The sequence below is a fragment of the Acanthochromis polyacanthus genome, chromosome 21 (genome assembly GCF_021347895.1).
Source record: "Acanthochromis polyacanthus isolate Apoly-LR-REF ecotype Palm Island chromosome 21, KAUST_Apoly_ChrSc, whole genome shotgun sequence".
In the NCBI taxonomy this organism is placed as follows: Eukaryota; Metazoa; Chordata; class Actinopteri; family Pomacentridae; genus Acanthochromis; species Acanthochromis polyacanthus.
Window position 1 is genome coordinate 11,583,662 of NC_067133.1, and position 19,765 is coordinate 11,603,426.

Here is a 19,765-nt window from a genome sequence, read left to right on the forward strand (position 1 = left end):
ACTATAAATACAATACAGAATACAAAATAAAGTAAAATAGTAAATACAACATATATGGTGTGTGTGGGGGTGGGGTGGGGGGGTGTTTTCCTGGATTAATTTATTTTCTCAGGTTCATAACCTCAAACCTGGCAAATATTTTCAGGGTTTTTTTTGTCGACTATTTCTTTAATGAAGTTCTCATAGTCATCATGTTTTTCAAAAACAAATGACATCATTTCCATTGGAGAGGACTCATCAAATTCACCCTCCCAGCTCTGCAGTTCTTTGAGGACTTCCATTTGTTCCCCTTTGTCCATTGAAATGACAGCTGGCAGCTTCAAGGCTCCCCCAAATTTGAAATTTTTGCACCAGTCAGCTGCAGCTATGGCATGCATTAGAAGCACTGTTCCCTGCAGTAAAGAGAAAAACCTCATCAAGGTATTTTGCGTATACATCTTTCACAACTAGTTTTTAAAGTTACAGAGTATTTACTATACACTCTTAAAGAGATCACACTTGGTACATATTAAAACTGTCTATTATATTTGTCCCAGTTAATGCATACTGGCAGCAAATAAAATCTGCCTCATGCCACGTAGTTAAGTATTGCTGTATTTCATTATTATGCAACATATATCTAATGTGAAAAACTTTATGGGATTAATTAGGTTAACGTTAAAGTTTTTGTATTTTCTATTTTTTTTATGTATTTACAGGATCCCTTAGGAGAAGCAGAATGGTGTTGCTTAGGTGAAGGATGTCTGTGTCTGTTTACAGACAAGCAGCAGAACACTGACAAAACTTCATTTCCCAGGTTTTTATTCAGCTGCAATGTTATGCCATTATAAGAACATAAAATAATGAATATGACAATGTACAGATCTCTGTATAAGTTTCAAGCAACACAGAGCATAGAGTTTCAAGGAAATATTATCACATACTTTACTTTCTGAGAAGTAGATATTAAGTTGTTGGTTAGTGCAGAAATAGAATAATTTCTTACGGGTTCTGTATTTTCCTCTGAAAATGCACTGTGAACCAACACAGGCCAACAATGACTCCGTATCACAGAACACCTGATGAGAACCTGTGAAGAACAGTAACAATGTTGGTTATAACAGCACGTTCCACCATGAGATGCTAGGTGGAAGTCAAGGTGGAAGTTATTTTAGGTACTTGGGAAAGTGGCTTTTCTCACCTTTAATTTCCATTTGCTATTTCTCACCAACTCAAAACTCTGTGGAAATATTGAACTGAATGGTCAACAAGGAATGATAGTAAATGAATATCACTTATGCTTGTATATCACAATGTAAAAGTAGCTATAAATGTGGAGAGGCAATTTTTTTTAAGTTTTTTTTAATGTTTGTTAGTGTAATGTGTTAATTAAATTTGACTGTAAACATTTAAATTGCTAACATTGTGTTAATAAAACACAAAATATTCGCGTTGGATCTACTTTGCTTGGTAAACACATTTTGTATGGGAGTAGGGCCTACAAAAAATCTTGCTAGATTTTGGGACCAGTACTGGAACTAGACACCCCTGTGGCCCGCTGTTCAGCAGCGTTATACTAGAAAAGCACTCAAGAGAGCGCAGACCTCTGCCAAGGCATACCCGTTTATCCTTTAATCCAATCCAAAATTTAATCATTTGTTCCTTGTCCCATTTTGAAAGTTTCCTGAGAATTTAATGAAAATCGGTCCATAACTTTTCGAGTTATCGTGTTCACAGCCAAACAAACAAACAAACGGACAAACTCTCCCGAAAACACAACCTTCTTGGCGGAGGTAAATAACCTAGGAACTGCCCAGCCTTACTATATCCCGACTCATTAATAAGGATAGACCTACCGTATGGGGTTTGCACGGAGTTAAATGGAGTATTTGCATAAGAAATTACGGGCAAAACCGTAACTACCTTGTAACAGGTTAAGGGGGTGGGGGAGGGTTTGCTTGCTTCAAGTGTGGTTGAAATTTGCATCCTACTTAACTATCATTTCACTCGGAAAAAAGTGACATAGTAAAAATCATTAGTAAAATCATTTAGCAACACTTACTTACCTAGCAAGGCCTCGCCAGTAGCCAGTGTGTCGTGGAAGGCTTGCTGATTGAATGCCACAAGACCATCGCTCCTGTCTCTCCAAATCCAGAGTGGCTGACGTGAGCTGTGTGATTACCTTTTTGAAGACCTGCTGGGTTGCCAGGTCCAGTTTGAAGCGTCAATCCAGTAACAAAGTGGTCGATGTAGGCCTACATGATGTGGCAACTATTTACCAGAATTTAAACAGTTTGAACGTGTGGACCTGGTATTATTGTTAAGATGCAACAGTTTCATTAGTCTGGATTTTATAATCCTTTTTCCTGGTTTGAAAAATCAAGCATGTTGTGATCTCTATCACCTGTTAAGACGAGGCTAATTAACACCTAAAATACCTTCTTCTTTGTGCAATATACCAGAAAAACCAGAAGGCTGGTTTCAAGGCTGATTGGTTTAATGTACTGACACTGTGAGCATGACATGTCTGGATCTGTGGTCTCTACAAGAAACATATTTTGGCAACATATAACTTTCAAAACCTGAGGCAAAATGCATGATTGAAAGACGTAACTGAAAGACAAACAGCATAAGACATGACAGTCCAGTAACGGTACAGTCAGACCAAGTCAAAGTCTACAGAAGTAGACTTAGATATGTAGAATATATAAATTGTAAAATTGTTCCTCAAAATTGTAGCACAATTGTTTATATGCTTTTATTCATGTATCATGTTTACATCCCTGGCATCTTTCCCAAAAAGCAACATCAGCTGTGGCATCTTTGTGGCAGTTGTAACCCACGCCTGGTAAAGGCTGTAATAACCAAGAAAGCACACAGACAAGTTATTTCAAACAGTTTTAGTAAACATATTTTCTGGTGACAATCCACACAACATGTGTAACAACTGAATGAAAATGGAAATAAAATAGCCTATTTCAAGAGAACTCAGGATGAATTTGTTTCACATTACTCCAGTCTGCCAGCATTTGGCAGCAGTTTCTTCCCTCAAATAACTAGTGTCTTTAGCGCCCCTAGGGGCAACGACCACTAGTTCGTTCAGGTTAATACGGTCACTGGACAAACCACAGAATCGGATAACCCCATCCAGATAGTAGTAGTAGTAGTGGCATCTCCCCCAAAGAGTGACATTAACCGTAGCATCTCGTCCAAACAGCGGTGAAAGTAGCCTACTGGCTTAAAATGTGGCATCTCTACCAGACCGTGGCATTAACCGTGGTATCCCCTAAACCAGTGGTCGGCAACTGGCGGACCGTGGGCCAAAACTGGCCGGTCAGGAATAATATCTGGCCCACCAGATGATTTTGAAAATTTGATTTGGCACGGAGCCAAGCCAGTCCGTCACCGCAACACGAAACTCGCGTGGTCGGCTGCTGCCGGGCATTTCCGCGTTTGCGCTACTGGTCGGACACGGTTGTACCAGCCAGATTTCACTGAGCAACAGTGTGTGCAAAACGTGTGTGTGTCTCGGGAGTCATTTTTAATACATCTGTGATCAGAATTGAGACGTGTATCCCAAGCAGCAGCGATCAGCTGTAGAAGCTCCGCTGCTCGCGGTATCGCCCCCCCCGCTCGCGGTATCGGAGCGCACCCCCTCGCAGGTTGGCCCGCTGTTCGATTGTTTACAAACATTTTGTCCCGAAGCCACATCTACTTGCTGACCCCTGCCCTAAACAGTGACATTAACCGTGGCACCTCTGCTGGCATTTCCAGAGGCCACTGGAAATGCCACTGTGGCATCTCGCCCAAACAGTGGCATTAACCGTGGCACGGCAGCGGTGCCACAAAAAGTGTCACTGCTAGCTGCCAGTGCCACAAATCGGTCTTGCCCCCCCTACTGGAGGACAGGTCGCCAGTCTGTTAAAACAGTTAAAATTTGTAAATGTTAATTTAAAATTGAAGTCTTTCCAAAAAAACAGTTTAATTACAATTAAACACAGGTTAGTATAACTCAAATTGTAATGTCATTTTTTTTTTTTTTGTGGTGGTGGTCAAACTAAGAAGTGGTACAAAATCATATTAATTGTTTCAGCAGCAAATCCCAACTGAGAAGACAGGATTTTTTTGGTCACTCCTGTTTGTTATTGGCCTATGAAAATAGGTTGGCAGACAGGAAGTGATGCTTTCACTTCTTTCACCACAGACAAGTCCTGATAAATTCTATTGGGAAGGTGTCAGAGAAGAGTTGATTCAAGCGTTTATTTGTTGTAGTGTGTTGCTTTAAAAAATGTCCTTGTTTTAGAAATGTCACCTGTCATCCTGCATAACACTGTCCCTATTATATCCTTGTTTCATCCCTGTTCAGCCAAGCTGTGGTTTCCAGCTGGAAGCTTGAGTTTTCTGTTATACAAGTTTGGTGCTTTTATTTTGAAGGTCCAGTTTCTGCTCTTACTGGCAGCCTGAATGTTCACTTTTCACTGCAGACATCAATAAACGATCACTGGAGTTTCGCTTCTTATCTACAATCAATTTGTTTGGCCTGACTGGTTGAATGAGGTCATCACTTTCAATAAATGACCAAAAGTATTAGGACACCTGAACATTATACTGAAATCTCATTCCTAAATCATGGAAACTAATCCAGCACTATAGAATTGTTTTCAGTTTGGTACTGTACAAAGTAGATGCTAGGAGTTCTACAGGGGTCAAAGAATAATCAGATTAAATATTGAACAGGAGAGAATTGAAAACAACCTTTTACAATCATTTCCTTGTCTGAAATCCTGGATGCCCTAAAATAACTATGTTGTTTTAAGAGGGGACATTCATAAGTCTGGGGTATTTCTGCATGGAGGAATTTTTGGAGCCTCCCAAAGAAACTCTTGCTAGCACCAAAAGGACAAGAATTATGAATAGACACAAGCAAGTCGTTTCATAAATCAGTTATGTTAACTGGGCTTTCATTTATTCAAGCATCAAAAACTTTTATTTTTGAAATCAAGCGGTGAGAAATGACAGAAAATGTAAAGATTTCTGTCAGGACCAACTGCCTTTATTTTACTACTGGTTATGGTTGCAGTTATTCATAGTCTAGTCTTTTTCATCATCTGAATGTCATTTTACAGGTCAGATCTGTGTTTTTTATGGTTCACCCTTGAAATCTACCCTACAGTTGTCTCTTAAATTCCCACTTTTTTGTTACTTATTCATTTGTGGTCCTATTTTGAACCAGGAAGAACCCAGAGACATTAAAAGAGATGGTCTGCAGACGTTGCCTTGTGTTGAATCAGCATAAGAAGCAGTGCAGCACAGCGAAACTGCAAGATTTGTGTAGAAAATGTGAGAAAAGGAGGTTAATCAGGCCATGCTAACTGTTGAATCTAAGACAAAGAAGGCTAATATATCCTCAGCACTAAGCCTTCCTTAACTACTGCCACAAAAAATATTGTGTCCCAACAGGGTAAATTGCATATTTTTGGTCATAAAACATACTGAAAAAGAACATACACTTCTACCTGTTAAAGATAATTTTTTATTTGCCCAAATACTTGAACTACAAGGACATAAGAACACCCTCAGCTATAGAAAACATCAAATTCTGTCAAATGATGAGCAGTACAAACTTTGTAAAGCTTTGCCGTCTTAGATATCTCTATAAACCAACAGAAGGGAGAGAAGAAACAACTAAAACAGGTGAATTTAACCAAAAAACTCTCCCCCGTGAGTGAAAGACTCACTGGCCTCGAAAATCACAGATGAGGGTTTTGCCAAATTAAAGTACTAACAAAAAAACAATAAGCACTCAATACAAAAAACAGTATTTACAGAAAAATTACAGTTTTTAAACCCAAAGTCCACTGGCAACTCAGTTCCCCCAGATCCCTTTTACAAACTCCCATCGGTCAACGTGAGCAATCACTTTCCCTCCCCCTCCCCCAGGTATTTAAATAGTCCACGCTGGTTTTGTTTCAGTCTGTGATGAGATTCATAATGGTCAAAATCAGTCCTAATAGTTGCCATGTACTTAGTCTGACCCAAAAATGATAGGAAGCCATCAGTCCATTTTCAGGTAATCAATGCGTGACAGCAAAGACCTTTGGAAGAAAAAAAATGAAGAGTCAACAATATCTACATTCATGGTGTTGGTATGATGTCCCCACACAGGCACATACATGCACACTGCAGTCGCATCATGGTAATGCAACGAACCAGCAAGAACAGCACACATTAAAGCAAAGAAACGCACACACACCCTCATATACAGTCTTGTGCATGCATGCACACTAACTCACACTGAGGGACAGATTTACATTAAGTGCACACTCTTTTTGGGATAAGCATCAGACTAAAACCCAAACGGATTACAGTCAATACCATTAAAATTCCAAGATAACCTTGAAAACAAAGAACAGATGCAACCATTCAGTTCCAGATGGATTAAAACAAACCTGGAAGCGAATAAACTGTAACTGAAATGTAAAAGAAGAAAACAAATATATGTATTCTTAAAAACACTGAGTCACATCGAGCTCAAAACGCGGATCCCTTCAATGACAAAGTGCTCCGGTCACACACTGTTCACATCACGGAGAGGCCAGAGCAACCTGCTGAACTAACGGAGGATTGATTAAGACTGACGGATTGACGAGAACTTTCAGACACGTGGCGATGGATCCTGCAGCGCCTGTTCAACCCCCACCTGCAGTTTATGTTGTAAAATACGAGAAACAGTGGATGTAATGAGGCTTTTTTGACAACGTGAACACAACCTTTAGAACCAGATCTAAATTAAATACAAATATAAAATCAAATTACTTGATTAAAAAGTTTGACCTACACCCGGAAGCCCAAATTAGTTATTTTTCTGGTACGAAGACGAATAAACTGCAGCAAGGTAACTGAAAATGATCATCCTTAATGAGTGTACAGATTCCTACACACCCAAATAACATGATCATTTGTGTTTTATATTTGTGCTTAACTTAGATGCATTTGTAAAGATTCATATTCAGTGTAGTACAAGAAAACCTCATATTTTCATAACATCACTTTTACTTTAGCACTGTACAGCCTGCAGCACTTTAAAACATGCCCAAATTCATTTTCTTTTTCATGCAGATCGGTGTCAAAGGGCCTAATTACATCTGCTTCCATTCAGTCTTGTAAAATAAAACATTAAAGTCCAAGTGGGGGGTGAACCCTTTACAGGCACTGTAATCTTCTTGTTAAATGAGAACATGGGTAAGTAACAAAATCTAAAAAAAAAAAATAGTTTTCCAGCAACAAAAACAAAGACATTCATCATGGCTTGATTTTTTTTCCTGAAAAAAACACCACCTCTTTAAGAACCAAATCATAAAATCTACATCATAAGTTGAGAATAGAGAACAACAACAACAATGTTCTGGAAAAAAAAATTAAAAGGAAACATTCTGAAGAGTGCAATTTTTTCAGTACCCCGCACATCCCCCCCTCCCTAAAGTGATCCACCGTTCTATGTTCTTTGGCTCAATGAAGCCTGTTTACATCTCCTGCCACCTGACTGTAACTAACAACCAGAACTCTAACACTAACAAACACTGAAGGGTTTTTATTTCATCCTACATGTTGAAACTCTAACCCTTAAACCAGATTGAAACCAGCGGCAGAAACGTTCATGACATCACCAAACCAGTGGGATGCTGTTGTTTTTTTTGTTTGTTTTGTTATTTTTTTGGCATTTATGTGACCGTCACACAGCGGGGAGGAAGCTAAACGGATTTTGGAGATCGGGGCAGAGTCCCTCCTTGAGTACAGATCACCAGCAACACAAAGAGTGAAATGGATGAGGCGGTGCAGGGGCTCCCTCTAGTGGTGGGAGGAGAGCAGGGTTGGCACAGTGGCAGAGCTCCCTGGACTCTTGGCTCAGCTCAGCGCTGCTCAGTTCGTCTCGGGGACGACGTCGGCCTCCGTCTCAGTCCGAATCAGAGTCCGACGTCCCCGCAGAGTTCGACTCGCTGCTGCTGTCCTCAGACTTGTTTTCCTTGTCCTCCGCCTCGTCCTCGTCGTCGTCATCGTCTTCGTCGTCATCATCGTCGTCTGCCTCCTTCTTTTAACAAATAATTCAAAGAATACATATTTAGCATGATTTTCTACTCTATAAATTGCATTTTTAGTTCAGAAAAGCATTCATCTCATATTTATCATTCTTTATAGTATCAGTATTGCTACGAGTAGATTTACAAAGTTTTATGCATGCCTAAAATAAATTGCAGTGCATTTGACAGCATTTATAAAGTTTGGCTTGTCTTTAAATGGCATTTGCAAAATTATTTACAATTAAACATTCAACCTTTCATCTTGGACATAAAAAATAATAGTAATAAAGACAGAAAAAGGGAATAAAGAGTTAGATATAAAGAGAACACAAAGTCCAAACATGATATTATATTTCAGTTCTCATTTGCTTCTTGTCATTATCTCAAAGCAAAGAGACGTTTTTTACTCACGTCATCATCGTCTTCGTCGTCTTCCTCGCTGGACGAGTCAGCCTCAGAAGAAGCCTTCTCCCGCTCATCGTCATCTTCATCTTCGTCCTCATCGTCGTCGTCATCATCATCATCGTCCTCCTCAGTGTCCTGTGAAAACAAAGATTGTTAGATAAGGCTGCGACACACAATTGTTTTCATTACTAATTAATCTGGTTTTGTCCATAACACAAAGACATTCAGTTTACCATCATCAAGAAGGAAAGAAAACAGAAAATATTTACATCTAACAAGCTGGAATCAGATCATTTGTACTTTGTTTCTTGGTGATTGATTGAATAGTCGACAATAAACAAGCAGCAGATTAAAGACAAAACACAGACCCTCGACCTCTACAGTGAGGGGCTCGTCAGCATGCTATGTGCAGCATGTTGCTAGCATGGACAGGGTCTGCTTGTTACCTCAGAGAAGGGGTGTCAAACTCATTTTAAGTCAGGGGCCAAATGCAGCCCAATTTGATCTCAAGTGGGCTGGACCAGTAAAATCACAGCATAATAACCTCTAAGTAACAAGAACTTCAAATTCTTCCTTTTGTTTTGTGCAAATATGTACATTCTGAAATTGTTCACATTTAATGAACCATCTTTTTACAAAACATTGCGAACAATCAGAAATTTCTTCAGAAAAATAAGTGCAATTTTAACAATATACCTCAGTTTATCATTTGTGCATTCCAACTTACAGATCACAGTGTATCTACAAAGGCACAAAAGGCGTGTCAAGAGCTAGAGATTATTCTAAATTTACATTAATTTTCACATCCGTTTGGGAATCCTGACATTCTATACAAACTAAAGTGGGAATTATTCAGGAAAAGGTTAAGTCATCCCCTGCCTTTTAAATATATAAATTTTGCACATTAGTCAAACTGGTATGTTTGACAGCCCTGCCTTAGAGGGAAGGCTCACAGCAAATCATTAGGAAGAAGATGAGATCAGCTTTATCCTCCTGTTTCCCTCCTGATGGGAGTGATATATTCCAGGATGATAATGATGATTCGTAGGGCACAAAGAGTCACCGACTGCTTTAATGAAAATGTTGTGAATCATATGTTATGACCTTCACAGTGGCCAGATGGGAGATTTTGGAGCGTTCTGTCAGACGGCCCTTTCCAGCATCATCAAAACATTCTTTGAAATACTTTATTCTTCCAAGAGAGTTCTGTTTTGTTCCTAAGAAGGGACCTGGTGACCCAACAATTTACTAAGGCATTTTGCATTTGTTGTCCTTTAAATTCACGGCCTGCCTGCAGATAAATAGTTTACACACAGCTGATGGATGAGTTCTGTGACAGTAAACGAAGAAATTAAAGCACTCACAGATTTCTTGGACTTTGCCTTGGGGCCTCCTGGTTTTGCTGTATTTCTCCTTTTCTGAAACATTGAGGGAAATAAACAGTTAATTAAAAAAACAAGAAACCTATCAAAACCCCTTTCAGACTTATGGTAAGGAACACTCAATTCATTCAGACATCAAGCCAACACATTCAGATGCTGTCAGTTTAACCAAAAGAAATTCATATTTTGTATTTTCTGGTTTGTCAGAACTCAATGCTCGCCATGGCTGAGTAAAAAAAAAAAAAAAAACACTTACTTGTGAATTATATTCTTTGTAAGTGTTCCTCTCTTGGGAAGACAAGCTCTGTGGAAAACCAAAAGCATATATTAGATAAGGATTTTTCAAACGCTATCTTTACTTTCCCCTCTAACACATTCAACCGCTTCTTACAGCGAGCCACTGCTCCAGCTGGACTTTGTACTGCCTCTGCTTCTCCTCTGCGATCTTCTTGTAGCGGTCTTTCTCCTTCAGCGGTAACCTCTGCCAGCGGCTGCCGATCTCAGCCATGCGCTCCTTCATCGGTAGGTGATTCAGCTCTCCATTGGACAGCATCTCCTGAGAGAACTTCTGATATCCGTTTCTGGAAAGACAAAAATGAGGAAAAATAATCGTCAGGCTTTAACTGATTTAAACACGCAGCACAGGCGGAATGGAAATCACAAACTCACGATGGTGGCTTCTTGGGTTCGCCCTCAAACTTCATCTTCTTCCCTGAGGCAATGACGGCAGCAGGTGAGCGCATCTCGCACAGGTCTCTCTGCAGAGGTCGCACAAATCAGCGGTTAGCTCTCACTAGCATTAAATACAGACAGTGTAGATGTTATGAAGACTGTTTCTTAACCTCGTATCTTTTCTGGTCCTCTGCTGCCTTTTTGATCCACATGATCTTCTCTTTCTTCTCCATGGTGCTCCAGGTTCCTTCCATTGCTTTCTGTGCCTTTGGCCGGTCGTTCTGCAAAGCACCAGCTCACGTTAAATACACTTTAAGGTGTGTTCTTTGTATTTTCCAGTGCTTTGAGAGTCAAAGATCTGTACAGCTGTAGTTAAACTGTTGTATTTTTCTATTCTTAATAATCTCTCCAAGTATTTCTTAGCAAAAGACTGTTTTAACTTGGCTGTCTACACAAAAAAAACAGCATCTTTTGGGACATATTTATTAGGGATGTGCGTGACTGTTCGTTTAACCGCCTACTCATTTACTAAACGTTTAGTATTTTACTAGTCAGTTAAACACTGCATTAAGCATCATGCACCTTGTTCTTCGTGCCTCTGCTTCTTTGTAAACAGGCTGAGCAGCCAGGGAGAGAATTGCTCCTCCTCCCCTCCCCAAAATTTGCAACTAGTCGGTGGGGAAATTAGTCGAAATGCCCATCCCTAATATTTATAGTATCTATGAACTTTTATTCCAGTGTTATAATCTTTGATATAATGGTAAAATCCCAGAACTCAAGCAAAGCATTTGTGTTATTATTTAAAGCTAATAAGAGCCATAGCAGTGTCTCTGTAGCAGTAGTCTTGAGATTGAAGCATACCTTAAATCTGGCCAGGTAGTCTCCTATAACGCTCTGCTGCCAGATGTCTTGTGCAGTCTTGGGCGGATCCGGCAGACGACTACGATCCTCCTTCTCTTTCTTCTCAGACTCTGCTTTCAGGACTGTTTCTAAACGTTTATACTTCTCCTAAATCGCAAAGACAAGCAGAACATTAGAAAACATATTTAAACAACTGAATTACAAGCTGTACATATCAGAATTCTTGGCTCCCCTGATCCACATTACTGCTGAGGCATTTTGCTCAGGACAGTGTTTTGTTACTGCTAAAAGGAAGTTGTTTTCCTCCACACCGTCATTAAGTACTTTGTCTCAGAGGAATTGTTGGGACTCTTTTACTAATATAACACTGGAAAGTCTTGATCTCACAATGTGAAGTGTGATGAGAAGATTCATGAAGAGAAGTGGTGCTATATACAAATAAGAATGAACTTAAAACATCCAGTCGACATGTTACCTTCTTCTTATCTGGCAGCTCGTTCCACATGCGAGCCAGGAGTCTTGTGACGTCGCTGTCAGAAAGGTCTGGCCTCTCCTGCTGCAGTTTGGGGCGTTTCTCTTCAGAGAATATGAACATGGCTGAAATGGGCCTTTTGGGTTTCTCTGGATTGGTCTACAAGGCACAGATAAGAGAAGATCAAGGAAAATACATAAACATATCAAAGTAAAAAGTTATAGTTGTTTCAAGAGATCAAAGAATCAAACAAGTGGAAAATAATATCTGAACATAAAAGTGGCAAAACACAAAGAAAATGGGCTGGTCTTACCTTTGCTTTGGATGTTTTCTTTTTGGAGGCAGGACTGCTGGCTCCGCTGCCCTTCTTAAAACCTGGCTTCTCCTCACCCAACACTCGCTGCTGCTCCTCCTCTGATAAACTCTGCAGATGTTCAAAACAGCATCAGAAACTCTCCCAGTTGCACACAAATGATTTGAGTGACAAGGAACGAAGACAATAAGACTTACACTGAGAAATCTGTTCATCTCAATTTCATACTCCTTCTTTCTCTGAAAAAACAAACATGATTATATATTAGACAAGATTGAACGATGCTGGTTTTTTACACTGCGTGAGTTGATGATTCTGAGCTCACCTGTTCGCAGCGTTTCTGGTAGCCGTCCTTCTCGTTCTGTTTCAGCAGCTTCCACCGCTGGCTGCACATCACCATACGCTCTGTGCTGGGAACGTCCTTCATGCTCGACATCAGCTCCGCGCAGAACATAGAGTAACCATTTCTGAAAGCAGTAGCATGCCATATGTTATGTCTAAATAACTCACTCACATTGCAGTGGTCTTATCTCGCAGTTTACAGGATAATTCAGGTGCATGAGTGGAGGTTTCGTAGCTGCGACTCACGGAGGAGGTTTGTCGGGTCGGCCGTCAGATTTGTCCTTCAAGTGCCTCTCTGCCTTGGTCAGAGTGGATTTTACAATATCCCCCTGGGTCATGTTTAACTCTGGGTGCTGCTGGATGTATTCCCGCATTGTTTCCTAGAATATTAGAAAAAAAACTGAGTTAACACGAATGAAAACATTTCAACACGCTATATGTAACGTATCACCAACAATGCTGTCTTACCTCATACTGTTTCTGCTGTTCCAGGGACTTGGTGATCCATTTGAGCCTCTTTTTGTCAGAGAGCTGCGTCCACTGTTTGCCAAGACTGTCTTTAATGTCTTTGGTGGTCGCCTGGTGCCAGACAATGAAAGTTAACATCTCTGGAATAATAAAATTACAGTTAAATAAAGATGCCGCAATCTGTGTGTTGTGGAGCTTACATCTGGGCGCGTCTTAAGGAAGGCTTTCTTTTCATGGTTGTACCACAACTGTTGGGGCGTCTTGGGCTTCTCTGGTACATTTGAGCCCTTCTTGGTCATGCTCTCCACAAGGTCCGGATGTTCTTCCCTGTTTAAACACCATTAAACCAACATTTAAGCACAATTTTTATCCCTTATGATGCCGTACGTACATGTTTAAAGAACCCAGAGACAGGATTAAATTTTAGAATTAACTGTTTGAATCCCAAAAACATGACCTTTTTTTTTTAAAAAAAAAAAAGACAAAACGATACCATTCACAAAAGCCAGAAAGTGTAAAAACACACAGAATGATTGGATTTTCAACATTGTGACACCTATTCTATTTTAAAAAACTTCACTAAATCAAAGCTTACAATTGTGATATTTCATCGAAATCACTTTACTCTATAGGTCTCAGAAATTTGCAAAAAATATACTGTCAGGACTAACAGGTTTCTGTAGAAAAATATAAAAGCGACGTGCTCGTTGGCACAACTGTGAAGCCATTATCGACAAGAATTCAGGAACTTTTCTGCTGTACTGCAGGCTGTGTTTCCAGAGTAGATTGAAGACAAGTATAGTATCGAAACCAATTAAAATTGTAAGTAGTAAAATATCTGTAGTATGTACAGTCACCAGGACGTTAGTTTGTTGTGAAAAATGAGCCTACGGTGAGTAAAAATCTGACAGGAGCAAATAAACTTGCAGAAATTGCTTGGACTTCAGAAAGCTGATGTACCCAGAGTGACTACTAGGTTTCATAATGAAGTAAAATGAGAAAATCTCACCTGAATTTCATCATGCTATGCACAAAGGATTCCTTGTCTCGTAAGAAGTCATCAACATATTTTTTCTGTAGCCATTGAAAGGAAACGTTTGTGTTAGAATTTCAGAAACGGCAAAGCTTCGTGGTGAAATGTAGTAGTGTTTTCTTTTTGACTGACCTTCTTTTTGTCAGGAAGCTCTCTGTACTTCTTGGAGAGGATTTTAGTGAGGTCTAAGTTGCTCATCTCAGGGTGCAACTTTGCATACTTGGCCCTCTTTTCCATGAAGAAACGGAAGTATGGAGTCAAAGGCTTCTTGGGGAAATCTGGGTGTTTCTGTGTATTGTAACAGGGAAACAAGTTGAAAGACTTGAGCTTGACTCACACAGCTAGTTGTATGTTAGTGACATTAAATATTGGGTTCCACTCACCTTTATTTTCTTGCCCTTGTATGGGTTCTTTATGTAGTCTTGAGCATCAACTATCAGCTCTGTTAGGGTCCTGAACTTACGAATCTGTGGCAGAAAAAGAAAATTTACAGTAAATAAGAGGGGCACTAAATCTGGCTTTGAACAGACAATAATCCGTGCAACATCACCACGACCGTCTCACCTCTTTAGAGACCTCCTGCCACTTCTGCTTGCACATCTCTGCTGTGTAAGAATTGAAAGCCACCTTCTGCCAGTCAAGGTGGGACTCTGAGGTTTTGTATTTAGTCAGGTCTTTCTGTGGCAGAGCAACTTTCATGGCTTCCAGCAGCTTTAAGAGGTCGTCTTGCGCCCACACTGTAATAACAAGACAACAAAAAGAAGACACAAAAATTATTAACTCACCCTTCCAAAAGGTTCAAGAGCCGCTTTGTCTCTAAAATGATTCAGAAATTAGAATTACAATGACCCTTTACCCCCTTTAGCTGTCTCTAGTAACGTGGGGGGAAGATATGAAGGTATAAGATTGTGTATGTAGTACTTTGTGAGACTGTGTTTTTCAGTGGAGTTGCAGCAATTATTCCTTTTGGTGTGCAGCATGGGTCAGGAGATACCCATTTTCCATTGGATTTGGGTCACTTTTGACCCATGTTGTGCATCAGAGGGTTAAATCAATGGCACACTATTATAATAATCAGTGAATTTGTGTGAGAAGTTTTAAAAGGAATACAAGTCTCCATCCCCTAGATTCCAACTTCTTCTACATTGATCAACATTTGCTGCCATTTTTTGACTTTCTAAATATCAAATAACTGATTGATTAATCAAGATCATAATCGTCAGAATATTCAACAATACAAATAGCCATAAATTGTATTCCTAGCTTTCACCGGAAAATGAATTTGTATCAATAACAGTGATACAACAATGCAAAATAAAGTCTCTCTTTGGATGAGAGGAAATACCTAAATGTAGTTTGTAGCACCTTCGAAAATGACAAAACATGAATTGACATGTGGTCCAAACAAGATTAAGTGAATTTTGATGTGTGTCACTACTTTTGAATCATCAATAAGCTGTTGTTTTCAGTAGCTGAATCATAAATTCTGTTTGTCTTTGTAATGACACGTATTTCTTAAAGGACCTGCAAAGTACATTAATACAATGTATTAATCTTTGCTAATTAATATGTCGCTTTCTGCGGTATGCAGGAATATGTAATTGCTGAATCACTGTGCATTTACTGTTTTTGTTCACTGTTTTCATTATGAACAAAATACTTCCAAGGTTTTCATCCCTCCTGAGTAAAAAAAAAAACGGTGACACACAATAATGGGTTTTCAGTGGCTGAAATCATACATTCTGCTTTACTCTTAATCTCAAAGGGTGTCACTGCAATACTATCTTTCCTACAAGCACATTAATATAATCCATTACTGTTGGATTAACATGTTTTCTTTTATTCTTTGCTTCTGTTGTATGTATGGACATATAACTGTTGAATAACTAAGCGTTGAAGACTGTTTCTAAGATTTCAGTCTTGTTTACTAAATAATGGGATGTGATACTGTGTAATACCAGATTATCAGAGGGAAAAATCATAAATTCTGTTCCCGTTTTAACCTCACAGGGTGTCACTGCCTTGTTCGATTTAATAAAAGTGCATTCACATAGTGTAGTAGTGTTGCAGTAATACAGCATAAATATTTAATAACTTATTTCTATGCAGAATTTGTGAAAAAAAAACAAAAACAAAGCTGGTGCTAAATCCCACCTTGGCCTTGAGTCGTTGCCTCCATTTCTCCATTCATTTGTGAGTGTACTTTCTTGGATCTGCAAAAGCAAAAGCAAAAAAAAAAAAACATATTATCAAACAAATCTCCTAAAAGAACTTCAGTCCTGAACTAATCTGTAATACATAGGTTCATACTCATTTCTAAGAATCAGGAAATTATGTGTTTTTTAAATGTAACATTTTTAAATAATGTTATTTAATATGTATATTATTCATGTGATTAAAAGTGATTTCTGGAACTAGTCTGTTGTCAGCGATGATTTCCAGTCTTGGAATTTAAATTTGCCTCGACATAATGGTTTATGTTCATTACACCGCCCCTTAAACGTTTACGCTACATGGTGAGACATAGGCTATTGCTTGTGACGGCTTCAAATCTCAAATAACACTGCGGAGGGCTTCAACTAGCACAACTAAAGCGGCGACAACAGGCGTCTCCGTCGAGCAAATTCTGCCAGCTGGAATTTTTTGGCGTATTAACACTGTCCTTATTCCGCAACAAAAGTACCGTGGACGCACCGCAGCGACCATTTTCTCGCTCGGCCCGCTCGGTAATGGAGGATTTTCTGTCGGGAGCGGAGGTTGGGGAGGATCCACGGAAGGAGGAAGCGAATGGACGTGGACGGACAGGCAGCTGTAGGCGACCAGCTGACCACGGACGGGGGGATCTGCTTTCGGACTCCGAGAAGGGGGAATGGTAGCTTGGAAGCACTGCAGCCAAATGCGCCACTCGGCAGAGGCGCCTCATCACCGTGTGGACGCGGATCTCGCTCCGCCATCAAACCCTATAATCTTCTCCTCCAATGTTCACCGAGGCAGGAGCTGGGAAACCCAAATAATACTCGAGTAGAGCTAATAAATATGTTTAAAGAGCATTTATCGAGCGGTTTGTTCGAGTTTTTTGCCGTATTTTGAGAACACAACCCAGAGCATTCTTCAGCGAGGCGTAGCCGAACTGAGCTCCAATGATGGCGGCTGCTCGTTGTTCATCTTGTCCTTGATGGCCCCCAGCTCAATGTGGTGTCCACCGTGTGACCTCGCTGCATTAAAACCGTCGATACCTCCGTTTATGCAACCGAAAAAACGCCATTTCGTGATTTCGAAGCCGTTTACATCAAATTGAGCCTAAATTTCGGTGGAAATAGAGCATATGGAGGTTCTAAAAACTGGGCACCGTGGCGCTACACGACCAAGGGCAACGGAGAATGTAGCTTAAATCGGTCGGTTCTCCTACATATTTATCGGCAAATGTTACCAGAAAAAATTATTTTATACACATATTTAAGATTCTAATGAGATTTTTGGATTACCTCGAAAGCTTTTACACATGATACGATCGGATGGTGTTTACAAGAAATTGTTTAAAACCGCTATAGGCTCCCTCGCTTAAAGTACGGGAAAACAAGGTTTAAAATCGAGAAGAATCACCGCGGTTGGCTTGGAAGGACTTGCGGAGGTGAAGAGAGGAAAATATGAAATATTGGTTTGAAAACCTTACAGAATCGACCCCAGTTGGTCAATTTACAAGTCGCTCATTAACAGTTGAGGATGCGGTGCTTTAGAGTTAAACTACACCGACATTTGTCTAGCCAAAACCGGTCAAAAATGAACCCTCCGCGGCTGAGGGGCTCCTCTCCGGCGCGACAAACAAGCTCCAGATCCGCCATGCTTCAGCTCGACAAGGAAACCTACCGTGACAAGGTCCAGTGGCGCACTGCAAACACAGAAAACGGGGCTTAAAGCTAAAGCCAGGGCGTTGCAGACTCCCTTCCCTCGATCCAAAAAGCGCATAAGCGAGGACGAGGAAGGCGGGTTCTCTCCCCGAGCTCGGTCCGTCGCTGTTTCTGGGCTAGTCGGTGAGAGAGAGAGGGGGAGAGAGAGGGCGAGTCTCTGCACGGTGAGATATTAAACCGAGATCCCTGATGGCTAACCGAGAGGCGGCTCGCTGTTCCGCCAACAGCCGCATGGAGGTCTCGGCGCGGAAACCACCGTGTATTCCCCCCTACGCAGATACCCCCAGTTACAGCCGAAATGCTCACGTTTCGAGTCAGGAATTAGCTTAAAGGAGCGGGGGTAATTTTATCATTAATAGCGTATTTACCTCCCGGTCCTACGTGCAGCTCCTTCCCCGCTGTTCGGCACAAAAATTCGGGTATGGCCGCCTTCGTGTGTACGCTGCCACCGCGGTCGGTTTATCTCGCTAGTACAAAGAAGCTACCGACCGAACATTCACAGGCGCCCTTACAGAACATAAACACCGACGATAAATGTGCATTTTTTTCTTATGTTTGTGTTTTTTTCTGGCTCTCTCTAGCCGTATTATGAAACTGAGCGTCTGCTGTGCGGGCTTACCTGTCTCTCGGCGTCGTTGTGGAGGAAGAAGGGGAGGGTTGAACGATAGCCAGCACTGCGCCGTCGGTCCTGGGCTCCAGTCCCCGCAGAGATGGTCCTTCCCCCCCGCCTCCATCTCACTCGCTGTCTCCCTCCAGTCAGCGCTCAGCAGCTCGTCTCTCTCCATCCAACCATTTCGCTACGCCGAGACATTTTTTCCGACCTCGCTCCGGTACATTCTCGGACGCGTTATTTTTTCGCTCCCGGAGGCCGAAGCCGCTCACATCTGCAGCCCCGAGTGTTTGATCAGGTAGCCCCGTGAAAGTTGTCCAATTTAATGGCTCATCTGTTAATATAGACAACATAATTTAAAACTTTACTATCTCCACTTATCAATGTCAGATGTGCCACTCTTTTTTCTTAGATTAAACTATGTGGGAGCTCCACCATGCAGCGCCCGCTCTCTTTACTTTGCTCCAAAGGCTCTTTTTAGTAAATTGTAAGCGGCTGTTTGACAGCTTCATTTTGGCCTCAGCGTGTTTTTTCTTTTCAACTCCACCTTGTGTGTTTGTGGGCGGAACCCGAGGCCATCCAATCCAGTGGGTCCGACTCGGGGAAAACAAATGACTTTCAGGCACTCGGCCTTGTTAAAGAGTGCTGCGTTCCAATGCTGTGGGAAAAATTATTTTTTTATATATGTCACGACTTTTGAATCACCAGTAATTCATTGTTTTCAGTTTTCATTAGCTAAATTATAAATTCTGTTTGTCTTTTTTCACTATGTATGTCTTACAGGGACCTGCAAAGTATATTAATACAGTGTATTACGTTGGATTAATATGCAAAGTTCCTTTTTTATTTACTTGCAGCTGTTAATTTTGTAGTTATTTCACTTGTTTATTTCTTATTTATGTATCTAGAAATGAAGGAGGACTCCATATCTCATTGTATTCAGACTTTAAACAAGGATTAATGAATGTGGGTAGTATGCATGGTGACCCAAATAGTTCAGGGCGATTAAATTTCATATTCTTTACTGTATTTTTTCCTACACTCGAAACTTAATACTTATAAACAGGCAAGTCTGACATTTATGCAGCACAAAGTGTAAAGTCATTCTTTTTTGAAAAATTATTTCACTTATTTTTACATGAAAAGGGTATACTACATGTAGTTTTTAGGACTTTGCAGTTTTCATTTTCAAAGTGTCAATTTTCCAAAAATCTAATATTTGTTTTTCAGTGTAAATTTCCT

General features: G+C 40.5%; 1 protein-coding gene across 2 annotated transcripts; it reads right to left on the bottom strand.

Annotated features, from left to right (window-relative positions):
• Positions 1-5,498: 5,498 nt before the first annotated feature.
• Positions 5,499-19,105, bottom strand: ubtf (upstream binding transcription factor). 2 transcript variants are annotated; one of them, XM_022196184.2, is made up of 21 exons: positions 17,873-19,105; positions 16,160-16,218; positions 14,570-14,742; positions 14,389-14,472; positions 14,138-14,293; positions 13,982-14,046; positions 13,173-13,299; positions 12,973-13,083; positions 12,751-12,884; positions 12,488-12,629; positions 12,360-12,401; positions 12,163-12,273; positions 11,853-12,008; positions 11,378-11,524; positions 10,687-10,797; positions 10,514-10,602; positions 10,236-10,425; positions 10,101-10,148; positions 9,827-9,880; positions 8,469-8,597; positions 5,499-8,065 (listed from the first exon to the last, which is right to left on the bottom strand). In XM_022196184.2, the coding sequence occupies exons 2-21, from the start codon at positions 16,194-16,196 to the stop codon at positions 7,934-7,936; spliced, it is 2,238 nt and encodes a 745-aa protein (XP_022051876.1). In that variant the 5' UTR covers positions 16,197-16,218; positions 17,873-19,105; the 3' UTR covers positions 5,499-7,933. The 2 variants fall into 2 exon arrangements, with proteins under 2 accessions (XP_022051876.1, XP_022051875.1); XM_022196183.2 differs by having other exon boundaries at positions 5,499-8,068.
• Positions 19,106-19,765: the final 660 nt, after the last annotated feature.

What these genes read in the sequence shown, in the direction of transcription:
- ubtf (XM_022196183.2), bottom strand. Translation starts at nt 16,196, where the DNA reads ATGAATGGAGAAATGGAGGCAACGACTCAAGGCCAAG. An exon ending in ACAAGGGCAAGAAAATAAAG is followed by an intron (nt 14,294 to 14,388) that starts GTGAGTGGAACC and finishes TACAATACACAG; the next exon opens with AAACACCCAGATTTCCCCAA. An exon ending in AGCTGGAGCAGTGGCTCGCT is followed by an intron (nt 10,149 to 10,235) that starts GTAAGAAGCGGT and finishes GGTTTTCCACAG; the next exon opens with AGCTTGTCTTCCCAAGAGAG.